This window comes from Ornithodoros turicata, chromosome 4 (genome assembly GCF_037126465.1).
Source record: "Ornithodoros turicata isolate Travis chromosome 4, ASM3712646v1, whole genome shotgun sequence".
Lineage (NCBI taxonomy): Eukaryota > Metazoa > Arthropoda > Arachnida > Ixodida > Argasidae > Ornithodoros > Ornithodoros turicata.
Window position 1 is genome coordinate 55852185 of NC_088204.1, and position 17127 is coordinate 55869311.

The 17127-nt window shown below is 44.7% G+C and overlaps 1 protein-coding gene across 3 annotated transcripts; it reads right to left on the bottom strand.

Annotated features, from left to right (window-relative positions):
* Positions 1–5704: 5704 nt before the first annotated feature.
* Positions 5705–17127, bottom strand: LOC135391593 (dual specificity mitogen-activated protein kinase kinase 6-like). Of its 3 annotated transcripts, none has more exons than XM_064621894.1 (10): positions 16755–17127; positions 16344–16407; positions 16118–16283; positions 13033–13152; positions 11255–11371; positions 11020–11199; positions 8521–8598; positions 8319–8458; positions 6693–6824; positions 5705–6632 (listed from the first exon to the last, which is right to left on the bottom strand). In XM_064621894.1, exons 1-9 carry the CDS (start codon positions 16765–16767, stop codon positions 6707–6709), a joined length of 996 nt encoding a protein of 331 aa, XP_064477964.1. In that variant the 5' UTR covers positions 16768–17127; the 3' UTR covers positions 5705–6632; positions 6693–6706. The 3 variants fall into 3 exon arrangements, with proteins under 3 accessions (XP_064477964.1, XP_064477963.1, XP_064477962.1); XM_064621893.1 differs by having other exon boundaries at positions 6702–6824; positions 16344–16410; XM_064621892.1 differs by having other exon boundaries at positions 16344–16410.

A 17127-nucleotide genomic window follows, 5' to 3' on the forward strand; every position in this document is an offset into this window, starting at 1 on the left:
CACTGGGGTTGTCGACTGACATCATTTTTCTGAGCGGGTGTAAGGTGAAGGAAAAAGTAGGGAGAACACGGAGGAAATGAGCCTTTCAAATATGCTACTGAAGTTTTCGGGTAACAATAAAAAGTCTGTTCTGCGGCGGAAATTTTGAAAAGTCTTTTGCACAAACGCCTTGTAAATGAATTCAGATATTTGATGATGCTTACTTACCAGAAATCAGGGATAGGCAGTATTTAAATACATTGTATTTAAAATATAAATACATGTATTTAAAATACGTATTTAAATACAGGCAAGACAAATGCATTTATATTTAAATATCGTCTTAGGTGTATTTATATTTAAAATACACTGAAATACACATATCTCATCCTCCCGTATTTGCGGGGGTCGCTCGAGTTCTGCATTGTTCGCCTCCAGTAATGAAGGGTATCTTCGTTAGTTGGCCCGCTGTACGTATTTGGGACGCCCTCAGGAGTGAGGACGCCATGGCGAGTGAGGGCATGGCCCAGTACGTAATGTCCGTGGGGGAGGCTATAGGTCTCTCATCCCGTGTGTTCGGGGATTTCTGTCCTTCTAGAAAACAACACAATGTGCGAATGAGAGCATCACCACCCCCGTTACTTGTCTTGGAAGCCAAGAGAAAAATGAGAACACAAATTTGAAAAAAAAGTGTGATTTGTGACCCTCTTGCGTCACTTGACAAAGCCTGGTGTCTAAAGGGAACCCTTAAAATGCACATTTAGCGGCCAACGAGCCGTTGCATCCAATGGGCCGTTACGTCCACCGATGGATGTAACGGCGCGTTGGATGTAACGTCACGTTGGACGTAGCGTCCCCAGACCGGTTAGAGCCGGGTCCTAGGTTAGTTCCTAGGGCAGGTTAGTTTAGGCTTGTTTTTGACAGTTCACCGTCCACAGTCCATCGCATCTTCTTCATCACATTATAATTGGATATTCTGAAATCCTAAGCTGTTTGGAGAAGGATCGAAGACCGCTTGGTCGAAAGCCGTTCGATCGAAAGCCGGTTGATTGATGCCGTTTATTCGAAAGACGTTTTTTCGAAGGGAGTTCCGGTCTGGGGACGCTACGTCCAACGAGACGTTACGTCCATCGGTGGACGTAACGGTGCATTGAATGCAACGGCTCATTGGCTATAACGGCACGGTATGGATCTACCGACACGTTGGATGTAACCGCACGGTGGACTTGGTGATCTTTTGGATGTAAATGCTCGATGGATAAGCGGCTTCAGGATATGTCGGTCGTGAACTAATATGGCATTGATGTAGTTTTGGAATCAGCCACTCCATAACACCTATTTCGCGGCGTATCCTCGGAATGTTTTTGTTTGTTTATTTTCATGATGTGATGTGATGTGATAAAGAAAAAAAATGGGGATGTGAGTTTCGACGACGTCGAACTGGCTACCCCAGTACTCTTACACAAACACATGATCAGATGATGAAAAATAGAGATGATGATTTTTGTTTTCGTGAGAGTCCGTCAAATTACGATGTTTTATGATTTGATATGTTCACAAGTTACAGACAGAGTTGCTGTCGTGAGTGAATAAATTAGGTCAGGTTCTAAATTACGAGGTTGGTCCACAAGTTGAAATCCCCAAATCTCAAAACATTCACGAAATAATATAGTATAGGTAAAAAAGGTAAAAGCGCATTAGGTAAAAACGCTGCTGGTCGTGTGTGTCATATTCTGGCTTGCCGTACGTAGTTGGCCTCGCTGAGGGCGGGCCGCTCGTCACGACCAACGCAACAGCGCGCGTCCTAGGCCGACTTCCAAGGAAACCGTACCGGCCGAACCGAACTGTCCGGAATAGCAAGTCGACGTCCCGTTTGGCTGACCTTTAGCCTGTTTTTTTTTTGTCTAATAAATATATCCCCCCTCCCCCATCGCTGTCGTTGGTTGTTGTTGGTTTTCCTTGCTTCGCGAACGTGAATTTGGGTTCCGGAAAAGACTGTTGCTCATTGCGTGGGCGGAAATAATTGTGCAGCGGCCGCTTGATCGATTTTTCTTATTGGTTCACGTGGAGCGTTCATTAAAAACAAAATAAAGAAAATAATAAAGATAAAAATAAAAATAAATCGATCAATAAAAGAAAGAAAGAGAAACAACAAATAAAGCTGCAGTTCTAAGTACCGTTATCCTAAGAAACATTTATCTGTGTGTAATCCGCTTGCTGGCTGTTTCAACATTACGGACATTACAGGGCAGTCCTGCCGAACGTTACTGGAATGTTTGTGAAGTCGGCCTTGCACTAACGTAAATACGAGAGGTTCTCGTTAGCCTTATGAGACAGTTGACTGAGTAAGCACAAACCCGAAACGGCAAAATCGAGGAAATTGACGTTTCATGTCAAGCTAATAAACTCATCTCACTTCTCTATGGGCACCGTGCGCTAGAGTTTTCTGTCGACGGCAGCGGCCCCTCGAGGGGAAACGCGGCGTAATGCCCTGGTACCAGCCAGCAGCGTCTAGAGTGCTGTGCTAGTTTCGCCGTCGGAAAAAGCGATTTGAAGCTGCCTGCATAGAAAGTCAAAGGAGAAGACAAAATGGAAACTAATTCTATGTGGTAATCTGCCACGACAACCAAGTTACTGTGAAAGAGAGGCAACTTGCCGTAAAGTTTTCGTCCTTCTCGCTGTATCGTCCCGCCGATCACGTATTTGAGAGAGCGCTTTCACGGCAATCCATCCAACGTGCCGCTCAAATCCGTTGTTTGAAACTTAGAATTCATTCCTTGCATTTAGTATATTTGTCAATGACCAGGTGAGCGTCACGATGCGGACTTATAGCACAGCAACTGACGTGAAAAGGTTGCAAAATACACCAATGAATGGCCAATGAACATCGTGGAGCTTGGCTAAAATTAGTGTCTGCCATATGTCGTACAGTATTTATCTCTTTACTGGGACCCTAATTTTGCGGCGTGTCGGCGAAGACTGGATTTGGACCTCGTCTTCCTTCAGTATAAAGCTTGCATGCGAACACGGGGAATTATTTGTCCTCCCCGAGCTGCGTTTCGCAAGCCGTCATCATTTTATGTAGGTGCATTCTGTCCCTATGATCTGCATTCCCATCGTTGCCAAATCTTGTGATCTCGGTTTACAAGTGGTTCTTTGCTCCTTCCTATTCGTCCGCACACACACACAAACAAAAGTAATCATGCCTTTGTCGAACAGCAACCTCACTGTTTCTTCTTAATTATTGTCACTTTTTTATTTTTTAGCATAGGTTATGTTTTGTGTTTCTTTTAGTGATATTTCTGGCTGCTTTTATGTTGCAATTTGCGACAATGTGTCTGATGCGCTACGGTCACCTATACTAAGACCGCTGTGGTCGTTGTTTAGCACTAATAAAACATTATTATCATTACATATCCAGTTTCAAACAAAAACACGCCTTATTTATACCCTGAAACAATCTTTATTGACTGATTGATTTTTAGTACTATGACTGTGCATCAAATGCAGGCGCTAAGTGCTAAAATGGAATCTCCCGCCTTGAGCGATGCAAGATTGGGAATAATTTGACTAAGAAACTTATCCTCACAGTGCATCATCACGTTAACGGTTATGCATAAGAAAGAAACGAGAACGTTTATTTTCCGCTATCTTCATAATGTATATTCCAATTTGTTGTTGACTGTATTATTCATGTGAATTCTTCAGTGCGAGATTTCCGTCATCATAGCGCAGGTACTGGACGTAGCTAGTCTCTGATGTGTAGTCTATAATTGGTAGTCCCTTGCGGGTAAATATGCACTTAACTTCACGTAAATACGGGCCGTGAATACTACACGCTTGTCTGCGCTACACACTGTGTCACACGTTCCACGTGCAAAAGGCTTCCCCATCGCATACATTTTACGTGACAAACCACTGCCACACAAGTAGTCTCACGGGTTAATGAGTCCAAAGGCCCAAAGTGGACATATAAAATTCGGGAAAACACCCGTACGCACCAAAGCTACATACGCGAAGGCGCAGATACGGCGGCAGTACCAGACCGTTACGCGCGAAATCGTCACGGGTGGCGCTGTCGATCAAGCGGCCGCAGCGTCCTCTCGCTAGTGCACCGAAAAAAGAGGAGGTTTATTGGTCTCGGTGGCGGGCCGCGACAATGCTGGCTCGTCTACCTAACGTCCCCCCCCCCTGACAGTACTGACTGACGATAATCCATTTACGAGCAGCTAAGTAAGCTTTTGTTCTGGTCTCCAAGGCCATGCCCTAAGTCCGCTGTCCATGAAAGAAAAGAGGAGAGAGGGAACACTACAGTGTGCGTGCGCGCCGCATGGTCGGCGGATGGATACGGTCAAAATGTCCCGCCCGGTTTTTCCTGTGCTACGGCTAGAGGGCGACACAGAATGACGCGGTTTACGGTGCTTTGAGACGGTATTTATCCGTACTCACGTTTCATGCTTTTTTCTAAAAACGGAAAGTGGTAGACATATAAATTTGATGTCAATCGATTCCTGAAATATTTCCAGAGAAAGTAAATGGAAAGTTTTTTCGAAATGTCTATAGATGTTTAATAAAACCTGTTCAAAGAGGGAGGAGAAAAATTGTGTATTTTTTTCGCATTCGTGACGTCGCCGTAAAATACATACGACATGTATAAGAAATCCTGTAGCGTAAATATCTTCATCTCGTCTTCCTCTTTATGATGAAACCATCCGTGTCAAAATCTGCGCGGTGGTTACCGAGAAAAAGCACAAAGACTGTTCCATAGGAAATACATTGGGACGGAGAGCTGGTATGCCCTCTTAACGTTGGTATACGATGTCGCCACTGTTGCCAGATAATATGATTACATAAAGCCGGCTGATGCAGATGTGATGAAGTAGCCTGCAGCCGTATGCAGTGTTACATACAGCCTACTGATGCGACTCAGCGAGGAAACAGCATTCTCGATCAGTTTGCAACATACGCCGTCTGCTCCACTCTCGCTTCTCTGTATGTTCATGTTTCAAGGGATATACTATGAACGTTCCATATTTTCCATTAGTTTTTTTTCCCCTTCAATGACGTACTTTACTTATTCCACTTAAAACAGGCTTAAAATACAAACTTTGTGCCTGCTTTTCCCTCCTGTCACTTCATTCCTGTAGAGCACTGGAGGAAAGGAAGGAGGTGATACATATACACTCCATGACAAGACTGCTTGCTCTGCTACACGAAAGGTCAATTTCATATCACATTCTAGACATGCACAGTCTTGTAGATTTCCAGTTCCCGATCACAGTCACTATATACCTGGTAGTTCTTTTTTCGAGATTTACATTCGTCGAGGCTCTCTTCCCCACATGAAGCTGGAGTCGTGCAGGCAAAGCACGCTGTACAGGATTAGGTTGACTGTTCTGCATGTGCATAGGAGGGTGGTGGGGGCCACGTTTCGCTGCCGCACGTGCTAGTTCATAACAAACCTGCTACTACAATCTACTTTGCCTGAAAATAGAGAGGTCAAATATTTATTGGCTTGGTCGTCGTCGTCCGACCAATGCAACGGTTCAGAACTGGTCCACTTTTTCAAGTACAACTCAGGGAAAAGGTGCTAATGCAAGGAATCTCACCGGAAATCAGAAGACGAAAGAGTTACTTCCATTCGTTAATTTCGAGGCTTTCGTGTTTCAGAGCGCTCAAAGTCTTTGGTTAAATACTCTTGCACAAGTATCCACTAGCACGGGAGTCACTCTTGCCTACACCATTTATTACCCTCATATGGTCATTGAACATCAGTAACCACAAAAGTATTTTTAAAAATTCACGCAAACTGAATAGGCAGCAACACACATTCCATCAAAATTTCTTGTGAAACTACATTCATTCAGCTGGATTTTGGTACCATGGTGTTTTTACTCTTCGGGTCCTTCCCCTTTAGTGTAGAAAGTCACCAGTAGGTTTATGTTTTGGCTACACACCCACAAAGATCACGTGTGAAGCCATAGAGCTTTATTCTCCATCTTCCAAAACAGTGACTTGTACGCGAGGCAACATTTACCCAGAGAGGCAGCACTCTGGGTTGTAACTGTCATAACCCGGTACACTTGTATAACACTTATTCGACTCCACGAACTGCCCAGTCCATGGCATACTGTGGCATCCTTATGGAATAATTCGTTCTAGAAAAGTAGGACTGCAAAAAAATCTAACAAGCAGCCTATGCTTCACGCAGCCTTTAGCAACGTCGCAGAGAACACATTGTGTCACCACTTCCAGGCACTTTTTCTTCTTACGAATCCAGAACCCGCTGTTACAGCGGTGCAATCAAGAAGAGTCCTTTACGCGCACAAGTTTTCTCGTCACCTTTGCAATTGTACAGATGGCGACGAGGCACCCAAACACTACGTTAATAGTCCCATTAGCAGGCGTGCCTACAAAACAGGTTTCGTCAGTGTGCACCTTCGATTTGGAGCCTATGAAGTCCCTCACATGGCCTCCGACGTGCTGCGGATGTATTGCACTGGTCTCAAGAAAATGTGTACTTTGCTGTATGCAGACACCAACCGAAGGCACAGTAAAACACTCTCGATGAACTGTTCTCTCTTTAGGTCAGTGAAGACTTGGAATATATATATGTCAGTCGTACTTGGTCTTGCCAAGAAATGCTCGATGCCCTGAAAAAATACAAAGACTAAGATATGTGACAACTATAGCTCAAGTTTTTTCTCACTAACATTACTAACACCTGTCACCCATCCAAGATCTCTGAGACAAACTGGGAAATGTTTGTGCTGTCCTTGCTTGCCAGGAATGGCATCTCCAAGAGCTCTACATAGCTGGGCCTTTTTGCTGATGGCTTCTGAAGGCTGCGTTGGACAAATGAGCACAATGACCATCGAGTTGTCTTGTACACTATAAGCACAAGTTATTCTTATACACACAACACCTCATACAGGTTGGGTTCCTTTATTTAACTCGCGCGAGTCAGAGTCAGAGTCAGAGTCAGAGTCAGAGTCAGAGTCAGAGTCAGTCAGAGTCAGTCAGAGTCAGTCAGAGTCAGTCAGAGTCAGAGTCGTGACATGCGAGTGTCATCGTAGGTCATCGACTCCAGCGCGACTCGCATCGAGAAGAGAGTCACTGGGAATCGACTCTTGAGCACCTCCAGTGTTGATTCCCCCGAATTTTAGAAGGGCGATCAGGGGCGATTTAGGGGCGATCACATCATCAGAGCTGCACCAGGGCATTTTTGCCCAGCAAGAGTCGACTCTCTCGGCTATCGAGTATTTCGAGTTCAATAAACGAACACAACCACAGTGAACCTATGATAATACTACAAATTTTACAATTACACTTTCACAAATAAGACATCCAATACTGAGCATGTATGCATTAAAGCGTTGAAAGTAGCTAACTCTGTGTGTGTGTTGTCCTGTTTTTAGCGCTTTTAGCAAAATGGAAGCATGGGCATCCACAGATAGAATGGCGTAGATGCAGGCTAGCTGGCGGATAAACTCCATGATAGACAAGCCTGAGCGATGTGCAAGACATGTAAACAACACAACACGAAGGCTCAAAACCAGCAAAACGTCGGAGGCAAATGCACAAGTATCCTCTAGCAAGGGAGTCGCTCATGCCTACATCATTTATTGCCCTCATATGGTCATTAAACATCAGTAAGCACAAAAATATGATATGAAAAAAATCATGCAAATTGAATAGGTGGCAGCACACATTCCCTCGAAATTTATTGCGCAAACTACATTCATTCAGCTGGATTTTAGTACCATGCTGTTTTTCTTTTCGGGTGTTACTTATCAGGTCCTTCCCCTTTAGCGTAGCAAACAATAGCGTAGTAAACATGTGCATCCACCTTCAATGGTATTTTCACCAATCAATCAATCATTTGCAATGGTGAAAATATTCAAGACACAAAGAAAAAAATAAGGTAATTTCCTGACAAGAGAGATCAAGAATAGCACAAGCACAGTGGAATTTGGACGTTGGTGCAATGTGCCTGACGACATTGTCGTGCACGTTTTTAAAAATATGGTTTGTCTAACGCTTTGAATGCAACGGAGGACAATCAGCTGTGGCCAGATTGTGACAAAGAGAACAGAGGCAAAGAAAGTGGCGACCATTTCCAACTGTTATACTGCCTCCCGAATCTCTGTTTACTTTTTTCTTCCACATTTGTGTAAACTGAACTCGGGGGGTCATCTTAGATTTGAGAAAATATGGTAACTGTAAAAACATGTGCAGCTGGAAACTGTACCATCAAAGTTTCGGTGCACTCTGACACCGAACAACGAAACATAGCGTCAGTACGCCGGCAAAAATTTCCTCAACATGTCACCACTCACCAGCTGCTAATAAATTCTTCGTACTCTGGAGAAAACTGTCCTTGAGGCAATCGGGGAGGGTCGTCCTCAACGACATGCTTCAGTTGTTCGAAAGGGGTCTTGAATTCTGGGTAAGGAAACTTCCCAATTGACAGCTCCAGCTGAAAAGGCAGGTTAGCTTTGTCAGAAACACAGCCAAGAAGGAACGCCACCTGACACGCACCATTGTGATGCCCAAACTCCACACGTCAGACTTGACATCGTAGCCGAGGTGAGACTGCTCCGGGTTTATCCGCTCTGGCTGAAAGGGAAGGATGTTGAGAGACTTTTACCAAAAACCATGAAACAGAGCAGTCAAAAAACTATGAAATATCTGTAAAATATCTATAAAAACTATCTAAAAATATGTAAAAAAAACTATAAAATAACTATAAAATATCAAACCATCAATCAAACCAAACCAAAATCCAAAACCATCAAACAGAGCAGTAAAAAAACTATGAAATATCTGTAAAATATCTATAAAAACCATATGTAAAAATATGTAAAAAAAAACTATAAAATATCTACAAAATATCTGTAAAGGTGTTCGGGAATCACTCAAACGACTAACTCCAAGGAAGAGCACGAGAGTATGCGCGATCACCACCACCATGTGAGCTTGTCAAGTGCGGAGAGAAAGCTTATGCTCGACGCATATTGTAAGGGGCGGAAACAGCGGCTGGCTGCTCCAAGTGTGGGGCGCCTTATGCCGCTTTCACACGGGCATTTGAATGATCACTGCAGGATATAGTCATTTAACACTTTGAGCACCACTGAAGCTGTCCCGCTGCCACACGGGCCGATTCAACGCTTCGAGAGGTTGACTTGAGCACCCCAGATGGTGCAATACGTGTTCATCTACGTTATCTGCATAGGTTTTACGTGATTTACATCGTGGTTTTAGCAAACAAAAGGCACCTATAATTATGGAAAATGTAAGGCAAACAACGATTCTTGAATTTTAATAGTGTTTAAAGCATTCGTTACACGTAGCTACTAATTTAATACGCATTTTTTTTCAACCGCACATGATGTCGAGAGTAGGAAAGTCAATTTGTGAATGCCAACCACATGTAATGGGAGCAATAACTGTTTTACTGAAGTTCCATGACATTTCATACCACTTCTTGCGGGTTTATTGTGTGCATTTGTTTGTTTCTTTGCCGATCATGAGGCTGCCAGCAACAGTCTTGAAGGACCCTTCGGAGCTTCAATGGCAAGGCAAGGACCATCCAAGTCAGTGACAGTACAAAGCAGCCATATAGTGGCGTCCCACTTTCATTCACATCAATCGTTATCCATTTCAAGCGTCACTGAAACATCCGTGACAGCGGTATAGCTATGTACAGAGATACAGAAGGGAATAAAGTGCCACAGTATACTAACGCTTCTGTCTTCAGAATCCTACCTAATCTATGTCATTGCAGTCTACGTGCCTCACATTGTATTCTCTCAAAACATTAGTGTATACACTGTGTAACGCCGAAGTGTCACAAACTTAACTGATAGCTTTGAGAAGTGTGATGTTACAATATGCACAACCTGCCATACATCTGGCAACGTGGGGCAGAGAACAGGAAGGTGCGTGCGCTTTTGTTGGGGGGCAGACATCAAAGCACACAATGACATCATCTACTCTTGCAGAATCCAAAACCACAAAGTTATGGGAGATTTTGTAGAAAGCTCGTGGAAAGCGCATGATGTTCACTGGTGGAATTTATACAGTCGCCGACCGATTTTTCAGACTTCCACAAGCCACAAAATCAGTCCAACTTTTTCATGAATGGCATAAATCCGCTTTGAAAGCCTTCAATAGAAACATTCAAAGTGATGTAAAAAAAGATTCTATATATGTCTTCCTCGCAGCGCTAACACGCAACAACATGTCACAGCCAATTTCAGTGAGCGTAGTACAGTTGCCGACCGATAATTCAGACTCCAAATATTCATGCAATGACGGCCTGCCATAAAAACCACGTGCTTGGTCCCCTACTGACTACGCTTTCCCAGCCGCCAATCCCATGGCGCAACCTCCTCGCTCCTCGTGCTTCCTTGCCAGGCAGTGTCCCAGCTGTGCTGCCATTATGGATTATGCAAACGCATTTTGGTTTGCTTTCGTTTTGTTTTTGTTGAGATACATTTCTAAGTTCCCTGCTTGTCTGTGAGCTGTGAAGGCAGCACGCGGGTGAAGTATAAGACGTTGACGATGAAAGAAAAAGTGGCGATCCTTGCAGCTGCGAGATCTGCAATGTGCTGTAAGCTCCTGCTGGTGACACAAGCTCCGAGGGTTTCGCGTCTTTCGAAGAGTACGCCAGGATAGAAGACACAGAACAGACCTGTTCCGCAAGTCTCACCGGGGGCATCGTTCTGACCACGGCTCACGCAAATGAACAGAGAGGCGGCAGCGGCGATGAATCCGCACACGCGCCATTGCTTTTGGAAGTTTATTAAGCCAGCAGCGTCTGCGCAGCAATCTGATGGACTTTGCAGCCCAACTTGAATGAAAGATGACGTGTGATATCCTTAGTGAGTTCTTCGGCAAATAAACATTTTTTCATTCAACATGTCCCGAGGTTCGCTTAGTTCAAACGCCCACTTAATTCGAAAACTTTTTCGCCGTCCAGACGACTTGGAATTAACGAGGCAAACTGCAACTGTATGTAGGCAAAGGAAGACTCACCGCCATGTATGGCTTACAGCCAGCATTCATTGTTTTGGCAACAGAGTCTACCAGGTTACCAGAGATGCCAAAGTCGCACATCTTGACATCACCCTGTCGATTGACCAGGATGTTGGAAGGCTTCACGTCACGATGGATTACCTGCAAGTGGCTCTGCAGGTAATGCAGGGCACTCACGACCTGCAGGAAGAAACAGTCATTGTCCAGCAAACGTGGTAAAAAGAAAGTGCCTTACAGCATAGGCGATCTTTCCAAGGATTTCTTCGGGTATCGTCTTGCCCTGGCCAAACACCTTCCGGTAGAATTTGTCCAAGGACGTGTCCATGACTTCCATGCAGATCCATACATCTCCCTACAGACACAGCAATGAATCAACATTAATGTCGAGGAACGCGAGAATTTACAGTGCTCTCTCGTCATGTCCTTCGAGGGATGTACCGAAAGTCAAGAGCAAACTTTTTCTTGTAAAATATCACGCTTTATTAGTCGCAAACAAAAATGCACCATTTCAATGTACAGTCTTTCCTGTATTTTTCTACGTGGCTCTTCTACCACTTTTCTGTTCACATTTGTCCCAGAATTCTGGAAGTTTGAAAATTCTGCTGACGGAGAAGTCCATTTCAGCCATCTGAACACATTGACGCGCTGCTTTTTGGATTCCGTGCTGCTGATCTTTCACAAATCCGAACAGATGGGAATTGGTGGGTACCAGAATAGGGCTGTAAGGTAGGTGTGGAAGAACTTCCCACCCCATCTTTGCAATTGCTGCTGGGGCGTGGGGGGATCACCCCGACGCACCAAACGTATAGACACACACATGCGCTGCCAAATTTCAAGGCAATTAGTGATCGAACTCTGGTCTGTAAAGATGTCTCGCAAATGCAAAGCCGTGGTGGATGATATGAATAGGAGAGACGCTGTACGTACGCTTGTGCCGCAAACAATGCACCACTCCCGACGCCACACGACGCGGCAAACTACGCAAGCACACGCAGTTGTGATCACCACAAACAACAATCTTTCGCTGTTTTTTGCCTTGCCGACGCAGGATGGTTAAAGCACCACAACTGGGGCTTTCAGAAAGTGATGTCCCAGCTGTGGGGGAAGACATGAACGGGTAAGACGTCCTACACTATCTCCTGCGCTGGTGCCTGAAACACCACCATTCCGTGACTCGGCTGTGACGCCTTTCATTCAACTCTGAGTAAACAGCACGCGCGTGATTTTGTGCGCATCTACAGGTCACTATTGCAGGAGAGAAAACGTTAAAACATTCAAGCAACCTTCTCCGATTGTGAGCAGAGAGAAAATACGTAGCAAGTACGCATTTCCTGCACTTTGGTATGCTCATCTACTTCATTTGTGATCATACGATTGATTGATTGATTGATTGATTATGTGTTTAATGGCACAAAGGCAACAAAGGCCATAGAGCGCCAAAACTATGGTGAGTGTGTCGGAGATGATTATGGGAAAGATGATGTGAGAGAGAGTGTGGTAGTTAAAACCTATCTACAGGTATGAGCGATGAGCGATGATTGATTGACCAGGATAAGAGAGAGGGGGATGACGATAGCAAGCGAGCATGGCAGTTAAAAGCTATCTACAAGTGATCTGATCATATGAATTTCGGATGATACAAATATTTTCCGTAACCCCGAGAGACTCGTATGTTTCAGATTCTACTTCATGTTGCGGTCTGGAGTTTCCATGCTACTTGATGGCTCTTCTCGGCTATGGGCAGTGTGATGAGTTGGGTGCTGTGGACAACATAGCTGCGTTCAGTTTCAGATTGCAATGGATAGTTTTCACTGAAGGAAAGTTTCGGGATCTGAAACCTAGTCTTATCGTCACAGAGACCAAACAAATGGCCGCATATAACTGTTCTAATGTACAGCTGCAGATTGCATTTTATAGGTGTCACTGAATTTGGCTTGCTAATCGCCTGTGCCGCTCAAAAGTGTGTCCTTTTGTGAGAAGTTCACCAAGGAAGCAATTTCTTGCAGATCATACCTCCGTGTAGAGCGCACCGTAGAACTGGACTGTGTTTGGGTAGTCACTGCTGCGCATGCTCACGTCCAGGTCCATGAGCAAACGTTTCTGCTCCTGGCTGCATTCCGTGAAAGGAATCCGCTAGAGGCAAAGACACAAATATGATTTCCATGTGCTATGAGCTCAGTAGCATGTAATTATGCTCAGAGCACTCAACCAATCCCACTGGAGCTCGAAGGCATGTGACCTTGCCCGCAATGATGTCAGAGAAAGACAAGTTTCCTTATTGGCAGTACTGATCTTCTAGGTATTCGTTGCTCTAAACCATTAAATTCAGTTTGCATTGATAACTACAAGAGACGTCTTCCACACATATCTGGCGTAACTCTGGGGGAAGAGCTACAAATCCTTTAAGGAAGACATCAACAACAACAACAAAAAAAAAGACTAAGAGAGGCTTAAATAGGCATAACTTTTCGCAGAAGAGGCACTACATACACTATCAGCACTAGGAGCAATGCCATCAGCATTGGTTGCTTTACGGTAACATAGGTACCACTTTATCGCATGCACTTCTGTGACAATTGCTGTTCAGCAATAATATGCTTGTATTATAACTTCTGAGGTGATTCTTCAGTTGCACTACAAAGATTCCACGAGAAGAAGGAAGGAAAGAGAGAGGAATAGGAAGAAAAATAGTATGGAGATTTTAGATTCCACAGAAGCACTCTGATCACATTGCAATCTTTATTTTGGAATTGAACTACAGGCACCGTACACATGCCTTCTTATTGAAAGCATGAAGGCAGTAGAAGACAAGGATGATTTCATTGTGTTCCGGCGTGAAATTCTGTCGCCTGTTACTACGAATTGTCCTACATGACGAAGACGACCTCATAATATCGACAGATTTGATGGTGCATGCCTGAACGAACATGGCTACTCACGAGGGATATCGTTAGGAACAGAACGAGCGTCACCACCAGAGTTGTAAAGTAACTAATTACAAGTAATTGGGGTACTGTAAGTTATTACTTTTACTGTAACCAATGACTTTCTAAGATGTGGAACTGTAATTTAATTACTTTTTCCAGTTACTCTCAGGAAAGTTATACTTCAATCAAATTTCCATGCAACTGTTAGGTCCTAGGATGGAGTGCTATGTAACAAATTTATCAGAATTTATCAGACACTATAAGCACACCTGCAAGGGCAGACACAGCTTTGCACTGGGTGCAAGGAGTTTGGGCGAAAACGAATTCACTTTCTGTCACAGAGGGAAACACTCCCATTCTGCGATGCAATGGCGGCGAAGCATGTCCTTGTCTGTTACAGGCTCTTTTGGTTTTCGTTGCAATGACTATTAAATGAACACAAAGCAGCAAGTAAAGTACCCTTTTAGGCACGTATTGGCGCCTATTTTCAAAAGCGGCACTAATCTAAAAAAAAAAGCACTAACATTACAGTACCAATATGTCCCCTTCGACCTGATTCGTGCTTAGAACATTAAAAGGCAGCATCCATAGGTCTCCCAAAGAAAAGGCACATGCCTGGAAATATGCTCATTATCAATCATGCATTGGGTCTGAGGTTTTCGGGAAATATTTTTGCCAAATTTGGGGGGTAAAAATCTGGTGGGAAACATCAGCAACCAATTATGGTGTAAAATTTCTGGTATTATATGATGCAGGTAAAACTCTGGTTTATCAGGCTTGTTGTACATAGTATCACAAATGCAAAAAGAAAACAGCTTTTAAACTAAGTAATAGCACTGTCTGTGACAAAATGAGCACTGCGTTAAAAGGTCTATGGCAATCCAAACCTGCATTGAGTGGAATGGTAAATCAAATCTGCACGGTAATGCAAATATGCACATGGATTAAAGTACTACTCCACTTAATGTGACGCTGTTACAAGTCTTCGTGTGAGAAGCACTTTCGCTTTCGTGTCGAAGCAGGAGAAATGAGCGTCTGAATTCTGTTACGTTCGGTGATTCATTGTCAGTTCTGCTTACTTTGGCTCCTGACTCCTTTCATTTCAGAACGGGCACGACACACGCGGGACTGCCGGCATTTTTCTGCTGATTTCTAGAAATGTGCGCGCGCTCGGCCATGCATGGGACCTCACAAAACCAAATTTTTTAACACACTCGGAGACGTTACGCCAGAATTTGTCGACTACTGATATTTGCACGCGAATGCTTGCGGTAGACGAATGTGGCAACTGGCGTGCGTCACTCACTCAGCCCGCGTCCTATGCGTTTCAGGCGGTCCGCGGGTTGTCTTCGCTGCATGTACACGCGACGTTCTGACGCTGGGGAAAGTGCGTCCCATGTGTTTCGCCCTCACGACTGTGGTGTCACCTCCTTCCGTCTGAGATCCATCCCTCTCTCCCACTACCACGGTCGTGCTCCGTGGTTCCGCGCCGCATGACAAAGGGACCCCGGTTCGGGTAGAAATCGGGTTTTACCCGAATAACTAAATGTGCATTTTGGGGGCAGACTCGGGGTAGAATCGGGTAAAACCCAAAAACCTTAGACCCTAATCATGTACCGCCTCGCATGCACCCTTTTGACTTTGAGAGTCTGCACTACAGGATGTGTTGAAAACTAGCACCACAAGTATTAAAACTCACGCAGCCGTCAGATCACTGCAGGCTAGAGCGCTGCCCGTAGCCTAGGCAAAGTCTGCTTCTGGAGGGCCTGGTCTGGGCTTGTGTAGACCCAGGCCCATGCATTGACAGGCTCAGATCAGTAGTTGACGGGCCAAGGTAGCATGGAAATTTCTACAGCCCATGTCGGAAAAACTAGGAATTTTTGATGCTCACACCAGATATGGAGCCTTCGGGCTGGATTGGCTAGACTCGTATCTTTGAATAAATCAAAGGAAAGACGGCCTCGGGCCAAGTCCAAGAATGCTGACTGCGTAGTGATCTGCTGCATGCATCTCCCCCAGCAGGTCAGCCAAAAGAAAGGTCACGTGCTTGCGACAACCAATAGGAACGGCTGTAGCTCTTGCTCTTCTGGCATCAGAGCTCAGCACTAAAGTTTGTTTGAGTGTTTGCGTCTCGCGAGCAGTGTCCTGAAAGAATGAATTTGAAATCCCACCTTGACGGCCATGATGATGCCAGAAGGCTTGTGCTCCACCTTCTCTACTGTGCCGTAGGCTCCACGACCCAGCTCTTCTAAGGTGTGCAAGTCTTTGGTCCAAACTTCTACCTCCTGACCCTCGATCCGAAGTTTATCGTGTGAGTCAAGATTACGGGGCAACGTCCTGCATGAAGTCCCCCTGGTATAGTTCTACTTCCAGTTTTTCGAGAAAAATGTGACTTACGCCCTCTGCTGGATGCTCTCCACTGGAGCCTCAGGCAAGTTGATCTTGACCAGGTTTTTCTTTCCTGCTGCGCAAGATTACATTATTTCAAATTAACGTGTGGTGAATGCGGTCCTCGGCTTCGGAACATTAAAACCAGGGCAAGTTCAATGTATTGTCATCAAAACGCTTAAGGGTGAAGCTGATGAGGGGAAGAATAAAGCGAAAGCCTTCCATCTCGGAGATACAGACAGCAATGGGTTCAGCGACATGTGCATACTTCTTTCCCGTTTTAATACAGAGGTAGATGATTTCTCAAGCTGTTTTTGAGGTTACAAAACCTACAACGTTCTACCAAAATCCAAGTCTACAGTGCATCTACAGCAAATGGTTAGTTTAGTTCGGATGTTCAAACGGGAACAGACAACATACCAAGCCTCTTCATTTTGGGTGATTTGAGCGCACAAGTGGCTCTTGGCCAACCCCTTCCTTGTTGATCTCTAGCTACAACTTCTTGGTAAAAAACACCGTCGTCGTCTCATCCCTCGAAAGGCAATGAAAAACTTTGGGGAGCAAACGTTAGGCTTAGATGGCTGTAACACCTTTGGACCTATTTGTCAGCAACCTAGTCTAGTCAACTACATCGAGTGACGGTTCTGAAGCACCAACAGTGAGCACCCGAGGTGAGTGACGAAAACACATCCATCGTCCGTGGGCTGGGGTGAATCAACGTAAAGCAAGCGGCATTTCAAACACCAGGAAAATGACGTGCTGGGAGTGGCGGCAGGCGGTGGCGGTTTCTAGT

Bases quoted from the DNA above. Each gene is read 5' to 3' on its own strand.
- LOC135391593 (XM_064621893.1), bottom strand. The intron at 8,459-8,520 runs GTGCGTGTCAGG...CTGCCTTTTCAG, and splicing joins GGAGTTTGGGCATCACAATG to CTGGAGCTGTCAATTGGGAA. The intron at 6,825-8,318 runs GTGAGTGGTGAC...TGTCCAACGCAG, and splicing joins GAAGAATTTATTAGCAGCTG to CCTTCAGAAGCCATCAGCAA.